Source organism: Mauremys mutica, chromosome 14 (assembly GCF_020497125.1).
Source record: "Mauremys mutica isolate MM-2020 ecotype Southern chromosome 14, ASM2049712v1, whole genome shotgun sequence".
Taxonomy (NCBI): domain Eukaryota; kingdom Metazoa; phylum Chordata; order Testudines; family Geoemydidae; genus Mauremys; species Mauremys mutica.
In genome coordinates this window covers 24,497,821-24,515,616 of record NC_059085.1, presented here as the reverse complement: position 1 = coordinate 24,515,616, position 17,796 = coordinate 24,497,821, and the positions used below count along the sequence as shown (strand labels likewise).

The following is a 17,796-nucleotide window of genomic DNA, read 5'->3' as shown; positions in this document are numbered from 1 at the left end:
GCGGGGTCTGCGCGGGGAGGCGGCGGGGCGCAGGAGGCTGGGCCCGGGGGCAGGAGGAGAGGCGCGGGGGCCAGGCTGCGCGGCCACCCGGCTCGGCGGGCAGCCGGCTCGGGCGGGGCCTGCGGGCGCGGGGGCGGAGCCGGCGGCCCAGACGCGGAAGCGGGAGGAAGCAGCGTGGCTTCCCCTGGATGTAAACAGGGCGGCAGGGCTGGGCCGAGGGGGTCGCGCCGCGGGGCTTCTCCCCCCCCGCGAGAGACCCCGCCCAGGTAACGGGGAGCGGCCGGGGCAGGGCTGCCTTGGGAGGGGAAGAGCCCGGGGGGAGCTGACTGGGGCAGGCGGCCCGGCCCGGCCGAGCTTCGTAGCGCCTGCCTGGGCGGGCTGTTTGCCTGCCCGGGGTCTGTACATCCCGACTTCCCACGTTGGGAAGCGCCTGGGCTTTAAATCGCATCTCTTCCCGTGCCATGGATTGCCGCAGTCACCCTGGGCTGTGCCTCTCCGTGATGAACCACGTGAGTGTTCAGAGCTGGCCCCCCGAGACTGACCGACTGACTGACACCCCCGGTCTGTTTTTCCATAGGTCATGAAGTTTCTGAAGCTCTTTGGGCGATTAAAATCAGTTGTCATTGGGATGGTGCACGTGGGGGCATTGCCAGGTAAAAAAAAAAGAGTTTTTCTATTGATTGCAGCTCAGATAAACCTGTGTCCAGTGAGTCTGATTTAAGAACTACCTCACTGACCCATGTTTGCTATTTCTCAACATCCAAGAAGGCACAGAAGAGACGTGGGGAGGAGCTAGCATATTGACATTCTTCCACACTGTCCACCTTGCTGCCTCTTGCCTACCTCCATATGTCTGTCATCTAGCAAGGTAGATGGCACTATGCACCATATGATCACAACATAGCAGGTGCTGTTATGTGTAACCAGATCCAGTCTTTGCGTAGGAGTGTGCTCCCTGGACTTTACTTAAGTTGCACAAGTTTGTTGGCTGGATTTGCTCTGCTGTCCAAAACGTTAGAGTAGGTGACATTTTATGAGATTCCCCATGCGGCCCTGGCCGAGTGGGACATTTAAGCTTCCACACCTTGAGCCCTTGGGAAGGGAGCCAGAAGAACTGCAGTCCCTGTTGTTGTTGTGTGGGGTTTTTTGTTTGTTTGTTTTTGTTGTTGTTGTTTTGTTTTTAAGGAAGATTGGAAGTTAACCTTGTTGCTGAGCTCACCGTTCCCATGACTGGGGGGAAGTGAGAATTTACGGGAGGGAGTGGGAGACAAAAGATCAGGGTTTCTTGTCAGGATACAGTGACAGTGACTTAGCTGGAAGCCCAATAGCTGAGATGAGCATGCAGGTTTTTCACTGAGACATTTGCCCTTGACTTCACAATGGAGCATCTGTAATATTAGCTAGTCAGTGTCAGGCAAATTCCTGCCCAGAGTGATCTTATGGCTGTGGCAGACAGATTGAAGGTGAGCACACACTGTGCTCAGTGTTTTTAGAGTGGCTTCTGAGTTTGGTTGCCCAATTTGTGACACCTAGAGCCTGATTTTCAGAGATGCTGAATGCCTCTTCTGTTGGCATTGTGAGTGTTCAGCACCTCTGAAAATAAAGCCTAAAGTTAGGCATGAAAATATCAGAGGACACTTGAAAGTTTTTGGACTCCATCTTATCTTTAGGGAGAACAGACAGAAAAACAGCAGACTTTGCTGCTTTTTGCCTGTTACTCATCAATGAGTTATTTTGCAACAGTTTACTATTGCAGTTGTATCTCCGTGTCTTGGATCAGTCCTGTGTACTAAGAACCTTCCTTTTAGCACTAATGCAGTCTTTAAATTTTCTCCAGTGCATCATTCCTGTTTGTGTGCCTCTGGGAAAATTGGCATGCAAGACTTAACCTCCACTTCTCATGAATCATTGGAGAATCCCTACCAAGGATCCCTACCTGTCAATTTCTTTGGTCTTCTTTGTATTAATTTCCCATCACCGGTGCAGAGTAGTTGCCTGTGACATTGTCACAGATTGAAATATATGCATTGTCACTGGTAAAGAATGAGGTGTGATCACAATTACAGGCAAGAATTACAAGCTAGGTGCTGGTCTGCTTCAGTGTAAGGTTATGTTTGATATTCCTGAAGTATAAGGGCTTTTAAACCAGTTTTAGGAACTCAGTAGTAAAAGCATGTCAATCAAGTTCTACTAGGGACAAGATACCATTAAGGTATGAGACATTATGCAACAGCCTACTACTCATTATTTACTCTGGCAATTTGTGCCTACTTTGGCATTTCTGTCAATACTTGCAATAATCTTAATCTAACTCTGACTTTGTTTTGATTTCTGCTTGTATCATGGCATATAAGATTATTGTTCTTTGCAGGGACACCACGGAGCAGTTTGCCATTGACCCAGATCACTGATAAAGCCTGTCATGAGGCTGAGATTTACAAGGATGCTGGAGTTGTAAGTTTCATTTTTCATCCTTCTATTTTAATTTTTGAATAAAGATATTGCTATGTCCGAATACAACAGATCTTGGTTCTGTGAAACTAATATTTTCCAGATCACATTTATATTAGAGTTCTTGCCAAAACCTGAATCCACACTGACATGCAGATTGTTAGAAGGTGTTTGAAATTCAGTCCTAGATCCACATTTTGCAGGTGGCCTCAATTTCTATAATAGTCTAGATCTCAGTATTCCTGAGCTTTGGAAGAATCTGGATCAGCACTTAAGCATATCTACAATCAACTGCTAGAAGAATCAGACCAGTTAAGGAAGTTAGATTGTCATCTCTTGTTTTGTGTTTGTACAGTGCCTACCATATGGGTTCCTGTTCCATAAATAGGTTTCTTAGGCACTATGATAACATAAATATTAATTAATATGATTAAGAAAAGTTGATTATTGCCAAAAATCTAGTCAACTCTGTTCTTTGATAAAATTGCTCAACCAGTCTGATGTATTTGTTTGCCCTACATATCGTATTTTAATATAATTAAAATGCTCTGTTTTGTCGTCTCACTGGAGAATGGAGTATGCCCAGGCAGCAGATCAAGCACCTCCACTTCCCCTTTAAGCAGATTCAACCTGTTCTGGTTGTTCTGGCCCCTTTGTAGTATATATTATGCAGGGTACAAAAAGCACCTGTGTCCGTTTCTGCTAAGTGTAACCCTTCCATGATATACCCCTGGCAGTAAGTGCTCTTCTACTTTGCATATCTAGAAGAGAAGATCTGAAAGGCCAGTCTCAGCCAAAGGCAACAAAATGCAGGTACTAGTGACTGAATTTCTATGGACCTCAGGTGTTGTAGTAATTTCCATAGTTCAGCAGATTTTTAACAGGGTGCATGTCCTTTTAAAAGGTCAGGGTATGTTTTAAACATTTCATTGCACTCTGTATCCATGTGTTGCTGCACTTTTTGCTTTGACTTGACAGGAGTGCAAGTTTCTGGCCTGGCAATAATGCAAGGTCTCAGTGACTGGGCTTTAAATGGGGCTTAAATGGATAAATAGTCACTCCTGTGAACTACTTCTATTTTCTGCATAACATTTTCATTATGTTTTATTTTTATATAGTATCATAAATTCACGTGGTACTTTACAGTCAGAGTAAGATTGAATCTAAGAGCGTAATCTTAAATTACAGAAAGCTAGAAATGAGACACAGAACAACATTTAATGTAAAGAAGAGCATGCAGAGTATTGGATGGATAAACTAGAAGGAGTCATGGTAAAAGTGGGGAAGGAGAGCAGGATGCATGAAAGTGAAAGAATGAGATGGAAAGGGAGTATTAAGAAGAAATCTGTGAGGAGTAGAAGACATGTCAGTTGTTAGTGGGCACGAGGTTATGTATGGCCTTGAAGGCAGAGACCCAAGTAGAATTTGAGATGTTAAAAACTTACGCCCAAACCATGTGAACTGCTCCATGGAGGCAGACCTCTGTGCCTACAAAGAGGGCCATTGGCTTCACAGAGTTTACCCATGCAGAGTTTTCTGGATTGATGCCTCAGACTGTAAGATAGCTGAGGCAGGATCTATGGGTTTGGGTTTTTTTTTCTGTCTTCTACAGCAAGGGTTCTGAACCTTTTTCTCTCTGAGGCCCTCCAACATGCTATAAAAACTCCACAGCCCACCTGTACCACAACTGTTTTTCTGCATATCTAGTAGATTAAAAGATGTATTAAATTGATAGTTATACAGTTAAACACACACATATATAATAAGGAAAAGGATAAAATAGGCACAAAAATAAAAAACTGAATATTATTTTTGTTGTATTTACTTAGCGTAAATCTGGCAGGGTGCAGGCTTCGGCTTGAGGCCCAAGTGGCGGGACGAGGGCTTTGGCTCCTTAGTCTCTGCCCTGCACCCCAATGAGTCTAGCACCAGCCCTGAAACCTGCTTGTGGACCCCCCAGTTGAGATCTGCCATTCTACAGCACAAACCACTCTGAGCACTTACTGAAAATACGACAGGAAGTAAGTGACAGAATTAAGGCAACAAGAGTGTGATGTGGTTAGAGTGGCAGGAGAGGAAAAAGACTAGCAGTAGGGCTTTGTGTAGAATGGCCGGGGTAGGGAAGCTAGAGATTAACATTGTGGTAGAGGGTTTGGGTACAAAGGTAATCTGTAGTTCTCTTAAAGCCACTGTCACACATTCCATTATTTGACTATACTACTGGAGCTTAAATTAACATTTAGCAGGGGGAATTTTGTTTCCCTTATGTAAGGAGTTATATATTGAAGCCTTTAGGGACAAAACTGAAAAAGCATCAAAAATACATTTTAAAAAATCTGATGAAGAAAATGTATACACTTAAATATAACTCCCTTAGTTGGCCTCAGATTTAGAACACCTTCAGCAATTTTAGATAAGTCACTAGTATTAATATGAGTTTGTTAAAAAAATTTTTTTTACTTTTTGCCTTTCTTTGCTTGATCCTCAATTCTTCTTCTTCAAATAACAAATCCTGGACTGACTGGGCTGCCATACTTTACAGTATCAAAATTGCTAAGCTCTTCACTTGCAAGCTTTAAAACTCGCTCTGTAGATAGATGAAAGGTTAATGCAGTAATTTCTCTGCATATTAAATCTTATATTCACTCAAAGTAGAAGTAGGAGCACAAACATTCCATGTAGCATTCACAAGCGCAGCAATAGTTTAGTTCCAAAGTTGAACATTTGAGATAGGCTTTACAGTTGAAACACCTTATTGCATTCTGATTGCAATACCAAACACATGAGAACTCTAAAGAAACAATGAAAACCACACACCTACTTTTTTGATAATGAGGGTCAGAAATAACTGAATATCATTAAGGAGGTTGTTATCAAATTGTGCTGAGAACCCTGATAATGCTTTCCTTCTGCTACCCTGTATCACTTGAACCATTTTCTTTAGCACTTTGAATGGTATACTGGTTCTCATGATACTTCAAAGGATTCCTGGTTTCTGGATATTGAGAGAGTGCTCAACTCCTCCAAACTCAGCTTCCTCTGGGGAGGCAAGGAATCTATTGTCTCTCTCCCCCATGGGGACTTGGGGTGAATGGTTAGACTGCCTCTTCACTTCTCTTGAAGGGTCCTGATGGTTCTCCTCTCCCTCTAGAAGATGGATGTTCTTTAGTGCCTCAGACACTGGGAGTGTTACTCAAATCTACCCAACTGCTGTCTGGCAACTACCTGTTGATAATTACTTGTTTACGTAGGCAGGAGTGCCCTGTGTACCCAAGCCAATTAAGAATTTAGTATCTATGGTTTAGAATCAGAAGTCCTGAACAATAGCTATGGGTCCTTATAAAAGGCCTCCCCCCTTTGATTCCCTACATCATTTGCATATAACGATTTCCTCCATGCTAAGAATCTTCACAATATTGTAATGTTTCTCTGGCTAAGTGAATTGGACATAACTGCTTTTGAGCTAGGTTGAAGCAGCACCATCTATCATAGGCATTCCTAACCTGCCCATTACCATGGTAGAAAATTGACAAGATGAGCTGGCAGGCTTTACCACTGAAGTGACTCTTCCTCTTTTGGAAGAGGCGCTTACACAGCAACAATCCTAAGCCCCATCAGCCCTACTGCAGAAGTTGGATTTTAAGATTCATACTTTGGTCACCCACCAGGAAACACAGGATTTTACCACTATCGCTCATGAATTCTATCTACAATAGACCTTTTAGCAAGCATTTCTCACTAGGGCTATCACCGCTCCCATTGTAGATAAGGCTTTCCGTGACTTCAAGGCTGGGAATTGTTAAAATTGCTTAGTGTAGACAAAGCTACAGACAGCTTTAAATTTTCAGAGCACTCTGTATACACATCATTGATTAAAGGAAGTCCTGCATCTTTAGAAGGTGACTTGCCCAGTCCATTAGCAGTTTTTTAACATAATAAATATGGAGGATTTATAATGTTGGAGCACAATAATGAAGACAAGTGAGTGCTCAGATAGGAGGCCATCTGTGCTGAAAAATATCAAATACCATGTTCTTGTATTGCCAAATAACCAGGTTGCCTACACAAGATTTTATAAGTGACAGATTCTAAGACTTTAAGGCCTCCGCAATTTTTCCAGTGTTCTGCTTTCATTTTAAGAAAGTGTTTATAGCAAAAATACAGGGTTCACAGTGTAAATCACTGGACCTACGTTAACTCAGCCTCACAGAAAGCTTCTACATTGAAACAACAAAGGTTCAAGTTTTCCTTCTTCACATCATTTACTTTCATTAACACTTTCATCACTTAGTTGAGACTATTTAAATACTAAAATGAAGTACAGGCAATTTAAAAATACAGCAGAATACTCAGCTAGCATGAGAACATTGCTAAAGAAACATGGACTATGTTGTCAATTTTTACCCATATAGTTTCCCAAACAAGTCTTCTTGTCGCACTGACTCCTTATAAAGAATTTGAGGTTCTTCCTACCTCCTTTGTACTTGGAAAGTTTTACATCTATATGCCTAATTTGTATTAGTTTTTTGGCAGTGAAAAATGAGCACCTAGCCATATTTTTAACTGCTGTTAAAAGCTGCTGCATGGATATGGCAAGGAATTGTGGTTGGAGTCTTAGTGGAACCTGCACTTTAGCATGGAGAAAAGTCTTTGTAAGTATCCTTTACTCCTGAGGGAATTCTGAGCTCCTGCACACAGAGAATTCATGTCCCTCGCAGATTCCCCTTCCTAACTGGTAGAAAATAGATTTTGCCAGGGAAGTGCTGCAATTACTCCTTTTGCCCACCAGAGACTGCTGTGGCATCAAAAGAAAGGGCAGATGGCTCTGGGCCGAGCAGCCAGCCATGGAGAGAGAGACAGCAATGGCTGCCTTCCTCACAGTGCCCTGCCCACAGGGCCAGGTGAGGAGGCACAGGACATGGGGGAGGGGAACAGACCGAGGCACATGGTGTTGCTAGGGGGTCACCTGAACTGGGGTTCAGAAGGGCTAGTGGGGATCACAGGAGCTATTTGGGTGACACCATTGGTCGAGGGGCTGAACGGGAGTGGAGGTTCAGGGGCACATGGGGATGGAGGAGGAGGGGTGGCTGAGTGGGGATTCGGGGACACATGAGGATGGGGGCAGCGGGCTGGCTGAGTGACGGTGCAGGGACGTTACCGCTGACATCCCCAAGCCTTTGCACTGCTTCTGAGGGGTATGGGGAATACATTTCTGTATTGTAATTTAAATGAATTATTACTCAGAAGTCTATATTAATATGCCTAGTAAGAAATCTATTTGTCAAAAAACATTTCTGAATATTTTTTGTTTGTCTGTATTGTTACAGATATACTTGCTGACAGGTATTTTGAAATAAATTGTCAAAATAATTGAAACTTGCATGATTATATTGTTATTTTGACAAATAAAATATGCAGAATTTTAAAATATTGTGCACAGAATTTATTTCCCTTGCACTGGTCAGTTTCTTAAGTCCCATCCACACTACAGTGTGGTGGAATCTTGCATAATTATTATCTGATATACCTTGATTTAGTAACAGAGTAGAACACAAAAGACCCTTTACTTACTTTAGATAAAGAAGAAATCTTTTTGTTCAAGCAGAGCTTTTGAAGGAAAGCTGGTCTTGTGTTTAGGGTAGATTATTCCTACAAACAGAAAGTAGATCTTGTAGGACAGTGGTCTCCAACCTTTTTACACACGATCACTTTTTGAATTTAAGTGCAACCCAAGATCTGCTCCACTCAGTCCATCCCCTCCAATCGCTCGCTCTCCCCCACCCTCACTTTCCCCTGGCTGGTGTAGGAGGTTGGGGTGTGGGCTCCGAGGGGTTCGGAGTGTGGGAGAGGGCTCCGGGCTGAGTCTGTGGCAGGGGTTGGGATGCAGGAGGGGTGAGGGGTGCAAGTTCTGTGAGGAAGTTTGGGTGGAGGAGGGGGCTCTGGGCTGGGTCAGATTGTTGGGGTGCAAGAGGGGGTACAGGGTGCTGGCTCTGGGAGAGGGCTCAGGGCTAGGGAAGGGGGTTTGAGTGCCGGAGGGGGTTTGGGGTGTTGGCTCTGGGAGGAGGCTCAGCGTTGGAGCAGAGGGGTGTACGGGATGCTGGCTCCACGAGGGGGTTCAGGGCTGGGGGTGCGGGAGAGGTGTGGGCTCCCATCGGGTGGCATTTACCTTGGTCGACTACCGGTTGGCGGCACAGCGGGGCTAAGACAGGCTCCCTCCTGCTCCGGCCCCAGGCCGCTCCCAGAAGTGGCCAGCGCACCCCTGTGGCCTCTGGCGAGGGCACATGACTCCACACACTGCCTCTCTCTGCAGGCACCACCCCTGCAGCTCCCATTGACCTCAGTTCCCAGTTTCTGGCCTGTGGGAGCTGTTCTTGCAGGCAGGAGCAGCGTGCTGGCTGCTTCCGGGAACGGCATGGAGCCTGCCTTAGCCCTGCTGCGCCCCCAGACTTTTAGCAGCTGAGGCTCCAGGATCAATTGACGGGTTGGTGACCACTGTTGTAGGGTAATGTGCCAAGTGATTTCCTGTTCATAGGGGAGCGGCTGAGGCAGAGCTAGAGGCATTGATTTGTCCAGAACACACCTGAGTGCTGGAAAGGAGATATAAGCTGATGATTCCTAAGTGAAAGTTAGTTTTCTACTAGACTGTTGTTCGTGTAACTATATCAGCATTAAGGGAAATGGTAGACTCCCCTTGTAGTCAGAAGAACAAATATCCAGTAGCTAATTGTAACAAAAGGAGAGCTTTTTGTTGTTATAATATTGTGCACGTAATACATTTTAGACACATAAACACATCACTCAGAATGAAAGGGATTACAGGCAATATTTTATATGAGAAGGGAGGCAATTGTCTGAATAAGTAAGACATAAATAATCTTAATATTCAACTAAAAAGAAATGCTAGAGAAATAATTAGAAGAGTTTTATCTGTTCCTATCCAAATACATTCTGTTTTGGAATATGTAATACAGTAACTGTTGCCATAGATTTCTGCTCTATAAGCTTAAGTTCCAAGAACTTTAATGCAGCATAACTGTTTTCTCTCCACCATTTTAATTAGCTGTCTGATAATAATGAAATCTGTTTTATATACATATGAATTCAGTAAAAACACAAACATCTGTGGTAAGTGTTATAGTTTTGACACAAAAATAAGAAAGAAAGCTTTGAGTTAATGTATCTGTAATTCAGCTCACTGTATTGCAGAACATTTGTTCTCTTTTTTTGATTAAACAAAACATGATGTGCAAAAGAACACAGTCCTATCTGATGGTACCCAAAGAATAACATGTTATTAAAATAATGCCCAGAGCCTATGGCATTGCCCAGGGCTTAGGGGCACTCTGGCAGAGGAACAGATCTACTGAAGTGTCTGGCTATAGGTGGGTTAATGGGAAAGGTCAATTTTTGTGCATAACGGCATGTACGCTTTTGATTGGAGCTGATGTGCTTTAATATCTTGTGGCAGGAGCTGTTGTAATAATAAAATGCAAAGTCCTACTGATTTTGGTAATGCCTCCATAAATAGTATACACAGGCTCATCAGAACGGTAATAGGAGAGGCTTTCATTTTTAGATTTTAATGAATAAATGACATACTGTGGTTTTTTTTAATGCTCATAGAAGAATTTCAGAAGTTTTCATAAATAATTTTAGTGATAATTTTCTATCTGGACAGTTATCAATATAAAATATTTGTATTCTCTGGATTACCTAATGTGCTGTATGTCTACAAACCACACAATCAAAGATTACCACTTGAGCCATTCAGTGGGTTTTTTTGGGGTTTTTTTCCCCCCATCATGAAGCACAGTATGGACAGCATTAATCTGAGGCCTAGACATAGCCCTCTATGACTTCCCTCTCAAACTGTGGGTCAGCACATAGTCTGCTTCCTCTCTTCTCAGAAGCTGCTGTGAAATGCCACCTGTTACACAGTCCAGTCCCTCACGTCTGCTCTCTTCATAGGAACAGCCATAGACACTGTTCTTCCTGATTGTTTTATGGTTCATGAGAATGATCTTTTGGGGTGGATTGAGCTTGGTCAGTGCATACACAAAACAGTGCATCTTCCCAGGCTGTATGTTGGTGGCGGGTATATTGGTGAGACTGGCTAACAGGGTGGAATTGAGAGAGGGAGAGGAGACACTGATGTTGGGCTCATTGAACTAATGCTTCTCTTCTTACTCCATGGCAGTGATCAGAACTTGGGAACCCTTCCCTACCACAATAGCAATATGGGAGTGGGGGCTTCTCACCGTGGGAGAATAGGAATTCTAGCCCTTCTCCTGTAACCCTGCAGTGAAGAAGAGTCTTGCCTGTAACTCTGGGGTGAAGAAGAGAATTCCCACCTCATGAGTTCTAAGAATCTATAATATAATAAAGCCCCCCACAAACAACCACTGGCTAGGGTCCTTTTCGCCTCTCAAATGATGCATACACACACAATGAATTATTACTTTTACAGTTCTAGGGCTCTACTAGCTTCTATATCCTGTACGACAGTATAAACTCTTAACATAATTGGGGGTTGGTTTTTCCCTTTGAGTTGTAGGGTGTTCTGTATTAGTTATTCTTAAAACTGTGTGGACTTTTGCCCTCCTGCTGCTCAAGCAAATAATAATCTAATAGCATAATTTCTCCCTCCATGGTGATCATTTTTGTTGTGCCCAAGGTTCTGGCAGGTGACTTGAATCTCACAGTGGGCAGCCACCTCATTGCCTGTGATCCAGGAAAAGGCCTTCTGTGAGATTGGAGAGTTTGGAAACTGCTTGCCAAGGTGACTGACTTCCTCACCATTTTGGAGGGAGATATGATGCTGCCAGTGGAAGTAAGGAATCCTTCTATATTCTATCTGTTGGCCACCTTCTGGTTCCTCCTGGTGGCTGTTATCTGCTTGGTGATGGATCAGAGTTTAGTGCAAGGCTGCATTTCATGTTTGCAGATGATGCAGCCCTTGTGGCTCACAGTGTGGATACCCTACATCTTATTACTAAGTTCTCTGATTCGTGTAAAATCTTTGGGCTAGCAGTAAGCTTGAAGAAGACCTATCATGCACCAAGGCTCTTCAGAACCAATTCTAGATATCACCTTAAATGGTACTCATCTGGATGTTGTTGCCCAATTTTGCTATGTTGGCTCTACTGTTACCAGCAATGTAGATCTTGATGCTGAGCCGACTAGAAAAATTGGCAAAGCAGCCAGGAACTTTGGTCTTTTGCAAGACAGAGCCTGGTACAATAATAAATTGTCAACTAAAGTGAAAATCTGTATTTATGAGATGTGCTTTATGCACTCTTCTGTATGGCTCAGAAACATGGACAACTTGCGTCAAATGTATCAAAAGACTAAACAGCTTTCATATCAGATGCTTGTGTAAAATTCTTCGAATAAAATCACAAGACAGGCTGATAAATATGGAAGTGTTAAATTGTGCTGGTATGTCATTCATGGCAATGTTGATTAGTAAAAAAAAGACTAAGGTAGCTTGGACATGTGAACCGAATGCCGGATAACAGGATCCCAAAGAGTGTGCTGTACTCTGAAGATTGCAAAGGGTCTAAAAAGAGAGGCAGACTGCTGCATAGATTTCAGAGTGCTTGCAAGGATCATTTAGTATCCTTTGGAATCTCTGTGGATGATTGGGAAATGCTGTTCTGGTTGTCGGAGTCAGCTTGTCGATGGAGTGAGGCATTGTGAGGTGGACTGGATTGAGCTTTGTGATGACCAACGTTAGAGGAGGAAATAATCTGCTGCTCTGATTCAGAGCATTGCTAGTGTGTAGGTGTGCCCTACCTGAGGATGGGACTGTCACTTGTGCATTGGACTGAGCAGCCATCAAAGAACTCAGAAGCATATACCCATGTTAAGTAAAGAGAGACCGTGCCAGTAGCATTTCAGTACAAGAGGTTTTTGTTTCATGCACAACACCCTTTCTGTCATGGCCATATTATTTAAATAAAATAAAAAGTAAACTGACCCATAGAGCTGGTCAGAAGTTCTTCGATGGAACCTTTTTCAGTCAGAGAATTTCAATTTTGACAAATTGGCAAACTTTTTGCAGAAACTTTGACAAATTGGCAATGGAAATATTTCTGGCTTCCTACCAACTCATCCACCCGGTTCTTCAGCAGCCCAGGCGCCTAGTTTTTTCAGCAGCTGAGAGCCTGCAAGCATTGGGAGCCCCAGCTCCTAAACTCCCAGGCTCCTTGGTCCTTCCATAGCTTGCCTGGCAGAGTACCATAGAACGAGTCTTCTTAGGGTTTTCAACTCCCAACTTACAAGGTTCTTGGTTCAGCCAGGATCCCAGAGCTTTCAGGGTCTGCAGCTCTGGGGCAACCCACTGAGAGGACTGCCCAGAGTTGGGACTCCAGTCCATTTTGAAGAGAGTTGTGAAATTTGAATAAAACCAAATTTTGAAATATCTTAAATCCTCTGCAAAATGGAATTGCACAGCTCTACAAATCAGGAACTTCGGGACCAGGAAGAAATTCTGTCTTTTAAAGTAAATTGACATGAGTGTGTGAGAGAGAAGGGTGAGGGATATACCTTTCCTTTGACGTCAGCTGGGTTCAGCAGGCTTTCTTGAATGAGTAGACTAGAGAACATTTGATCAAGTTGGAATTTCTGGAACAATTATTTGCTGCATCCCAGAGATTTTTATGAAATGTTTTTAATTGTGTAATTCTGACAGTCATATATCGTGATTGATGGTTAGTCAGTCACTTTTATCCCAAAGTATGAGCACAGGATGAGAAGTGAAGGTGTTAAGCTGTTAAATTGTACAGTTGAATTGGACGTGATTAAGAACAGATTTGAGGTTTCTTTATCAATACCTGTACTGTTTCTCATGGTTGGGGGATCCTTGACTTGCAAAGCTGAGTCTTCCCAGTGAAGAAACATCAGGCGGTGAATGGCTCCATTAATTGATTTGAGCTTTAGGACTAGGTCCATTGCTGAATAACCATTTGTTAGCCAACTAATAAAACTGTGACCTGTTGCTTTTAAGGAGATGCGCCTCCTATTTATTTAGGTATTTAACTGTCAGCCACTTGGGGACATCAGCAGTATCCTGTTATGTTATTTTCTATCAAATTTATTTTAGTATGGTTCATGTATTTGGTTTTATCACATTGTTTCAAGAGACTGTTTAAATGCTCAAATTTGTTTTCCCATTCCTTCATTTTAGGTGTCTGTTTGTGATGTCAGATGCTTAGTCTTCAACTTGGTCATCACATGCTGGCTGCACATTTATGATATTGTATCTTTTGTTTCAGAAATAGCTTCTCCATTAAAAAATACCGTTAAAATGAAAAAAAGTACAAATGTAATGTTTCCTTAAAAATATTTGTCTTTCTTCCTGGTTCTACATTCTTAAATTACCATTAGCCGCACCATCATAAATTGTTTTTCACCCGTTATTGTCCCTATGGTAAAATTTTCTTTGTTGAAATGCTGTCTCTGATGCCTTCCAAACACATTTAGTTCAGTTAGGACACCCTTGATAGGCTAAGTCCTCTTGGAACAATCTCACTTTTCCCTAATTATGGAGTTGTAAAGAAAATAGGAGTTATGTATTTTTTCAAATTATTCCCTTCTGTACTTTTAGATTTAAGTGAAGATAGGTTAAGAAGTCCCAAATTCTTTTAAGAATCCTTATGTGAAGGCAAAACATTAGATTTGAATTGATCTTTCAAGGATATATGTTTAAACTTATTAGTCCTGGACATAATTATATATGATTTTCAGCTACTGACAGTTTTCTAATGTATACCATACTGATGATTAAAAAAACAACCAACGTCCCATATAATGTACAAAGATGTTAAATAAATCACACCGGTTGAATCAGCAGAATAGTTTATAGCCACTCCATTGTTTACCAAATATGTGTTTCTACCAAATGAGACATAACAGTAGACAATAATTGGCAACATCCTCTGTTAAGCAATCTTGAATCCAAAATATGAGCAGTGTTGAAGCTTAATGCCAAAGTTATAGGCACCTTAAAAATATTATAGATATTTAATCCTCCTCTTCTCCCTCAAATCTTAGTAATTTGAAAACATTTTCATTGATAGTTTAAAAAAAAAAAAGCAAGAAACCTTTGTTTATCCAAAATAAGTTTAGTCTCTTGATATTAATTAATTTGAAAATTTCCTTGATTATCTAAAAATGCAATTGTCCAAACTTACTCAGTATACTCTATTCCGTCTGAATAATTGAGGTTTGACTCTACAGTATATATTTTAAATTAGATTTATGATTTAACCTGTTCCTCTATAGTTCGCATTGTAGCACAAATTCAAAGGAAATCTAATTGACAAAATGTGTAATTGAAATCACATTTATTTCATTTTGTGATTACAGATATCATGATGTTGATTAAAGCATTTTTGCAAGTGGGTATTTGCATGAACAATTTACTGTAGATAATCCCTTCTTTGAAGAAAAACCTTTAAATATAGTGTTTCTTTTTAATACAAGTCTTTGTCTAATATCAAAATAGCTATGATTTTTTTTAAATGGCTCTTCTCAGTTTAATCAGATTTCTCTATAATAATCTCCACAGGATGGCTTGATAGTGGAAAATATGCACGACCTTCCTTACACGGTTTATGTTGGGCCAGAAATAACTGCAGCAATGGCAGTCATTAGTGCTGCAGTGAAACACACCTGCCCACGTCTCCCATTGGGTATCCAGATTCTGTGTTCTGCAAATCAACAGGCTGTAGCTGTTGCTCTTGCTGCAGGTAATAGAAATGACTCATAATTTGGTACTGGTAATTGATGTAATATTTCCTCTCTGAAACTTGTGTGCTAACATAGACACCCTCAAGAAGGAGACAGGAAGGGCACAGATCCTTCAGTACTCTCTCTCGCCTGAAAAGGCAGAAAGAGAGTTGTACAAAAGATGCCGACTTCATATTAAGAGATGATCCCTATTCATTGCCCCAGTGAGAGGCAAATAAAGATTAATTTAATCCACAATGGTTAAACATCTGATTTCAGTTATATCTTGGGATACTCTTGTTAGCTACTGTAACTATCATTTCATTTTTGTAAATGAATGAAATGAATGTTTTAATGTGTCAAGTATCAGAGGGGTAGCCGTGTTAGTCTGGATCTGTATCCGACGAAGTGGGTATTCACCCATGATAGCTCATGCTCCAAAACGTCTGTTAGTCTATAAGGTGCCACAGGACTCTTTGTTTTGATGTGGTAATTAATAAGAAGATAGTCTTCTTCGAGTGATTGCTCATGTCCATTCAACTTAGGAGTGTGTGCTCACCACATGCTCTGGCGCCCCCCTGGCGTGGCGCGCGTATGCTGCAACATATAGGGTGCCACCAGTCCCCTCCACCCTCAGTTCCTTCTTGTCGCCAGTGACGTTGCATGGAACTGGTGCTGCTTCAGCTAGAGTTGTTGCTTTTCATTCGTTCGAACTCTTTTGCAAATATTACTGTATATAGTTTCCCTCTAGTTTAGCTCAACCTATTTAAGTTAGAGGCTTAGTAGGTCCCTAAAGGGACTTCGCCTCAGAATGGGGCATGCCTCGGTCCCTAGGATTTAAACCCTGCGATTGCTGTAAAAGGCCCATGCCCATTAGCGATCCATGTAATAATTGTTTACAGTGCTTGGGCGAAGGTCACATTAGTGATAAGTGCAAAATCTGCAAGTCCTTCAAGCCCAGGACAAAGAAGGAGCGTGACATTCGCTTGAAAGTGCTCCTGATGGAGTCTGCCTTTACCCCGATGCCGGAGCAGCACTTCGATTCAGCACCAAGCACTGTGACCTCGGTGTGCAGTGCCCCGCCGGTACTGCCTACGAGCCTGCACCGGCCTCCTTCCATGGCTCCAGCCAAGAAGCCAAGGATGATGGGGCGAGGAATGTCTCCAGTTTCCCGCAAGGGAAAGGACAAGTCTGGGGTGGACCAAGGCTCTGTCTCAGGTGCCTTTTCACCCCCTTTGGGATCCTGGGCCCCAACCTAGGTTGAGTGGTGTAGCCCAGCCTGCAGTGGTGGAGGTCCTTGTCCCCTCTGGGTGCCGGCCACACTGGAGGCCTTCCAAGGAGTGCAAGACATTATGTCCACTCCGGCCCCTGTGGGTCCTGGTGTAAACTCGCGTTGGGACCACCACAGTCTCCACCTTTCTGGCAGCACTCCCCGTTGCGGGGGACATCCTGCCAGCGGTCACCCTCTCGCAGCCGACATGCTTCTGATTGTGATAAGCAGAAGCTTCTTTGCCCCATCCGGTCTCTGGACCTAGGACAAGGGTAGAGAGGCTCGAGGCGTGGCTTGCCGTTAACAGAGCACATGCGCCTGGAGGCATGCGCCTCCCTGCAGGAGTTTGAGTCAGCACCCAGAATTTCTGTGGCACCAGTACTGCTCCAGGGACAGGTTGAGGGACCAATGGTACCATTCCCCAGACTGTCGCTGATCCCTCAAGGTGGTGTCACCACGTGCAGCTGCATCTAGTTCCCGATCCCGCTCCACATCCCGGTATTGCTCTTTAAGTGTGAGGCATAGATCGCCAGCCAAGGGCCATCGTGGATCCGCCGAGCACCGCTGGTCACCAAGGCCCCTATCCAGACACTCGTCAAGGTCAGCCACATCCAACTTTGGGAGGGGTGACTGGTACCGATCAGGACAGAGCCACCAATCAGCCCCGTCTTGGTCACAGGGGAGCGATCACTTGGGCTCTGGCACAAAATTCCCTAGTCGTGGGAGCAGGGCTCTGGCACCTACGATGCAGACTATGTGGGCAGCACTGCAGCCAGGCCCGTGGCCTCAGATTCCATGGCCAGCATAGCGGTACCCATGGAACCCATGGGGGTTCACTCAGGCCGCCTGCTCGGTATCCGGAGCTTCAGAGAGACGGGTTACAGCTCTCTCCCACCCACCTCCAGCCCAAGAGGCCTCAGGTGCAGGCACCCTGCAGGCACAGGAGGAAGTGGGCGAGCAAGCCGCTGGACCACCTATGGTTGCGGAGGGCCACTTGGTATCGGCTTCCTCCTCATCGTCGTCAGACGAGGCCATAGTAAGGCCCCCTCCACCAGTGCTCCAGGATGATGCTAAGGCACATCAGGAGTTGCTAAAGAGGGTTCCCGCCAACCTGGGCCTCCAGGCGGAGGAGTTAAAGAAACCTGCAGACTCCCTGTTTAATGTTCTGTGCCCCATGGCCCCGGCCAGGGTAGCCTTGCCACTACATGAGAGGGTCACTAAAATTACAAATGCCCTCTGGCAAACCTCCTTCTCCTTGCCTCCGATCTCCAAGAGGGTATGGCACAAGTAGTTAGTGCCATCCAAGGGCCACGAGTACCTTTTATATCCACCCTGCTCCCCAT

The 17,796-nt window shown here is 43.6% G+C and overlaps 1 protein-coding gene across 5 annotated transcripts in view; it reads left to right on the top strand.

Annotated features, from left to right (window-relative positions):
* Window positions 1–163: 163 nt before the first annotated feature.
* LOC123349461 (uncharacterized protein F13E9.13, mitochondrial-like) overlaps window positions 164–17,796 on the top strand; it is a 47,195-nt gene continuing 29,562 nt past the window's right edge. For 3 of the 5 annotated variants that reach the window (XM_044987566.1, XM_044987570.1, XM_044987569.1), the window contains exons 1-4: window positions 164–266; window positions 578–653; window positions 2,372–2,454; window positions 15,023–15,203. In XM_044987566.1, the coding sequence (XP_044843501.1) occupies window positions 581–653; window positions 2,372–2,454; window positions 15,023–15,203 (337 nt within the window). In that variant the 5' untranslated portion in view covers window positions 164–266; window positions 578–580. Of the gene's footprint in view, window positions 267–364; window positions 510–561; window positions 654–2,371; window positions 2,455–15,022; window positions 15,204–17,796 lie in introns of those variants that run through there. The other 2 variants (XM_044987571.1, XM_044987568.1) reach the window with 2 other exon arrangements.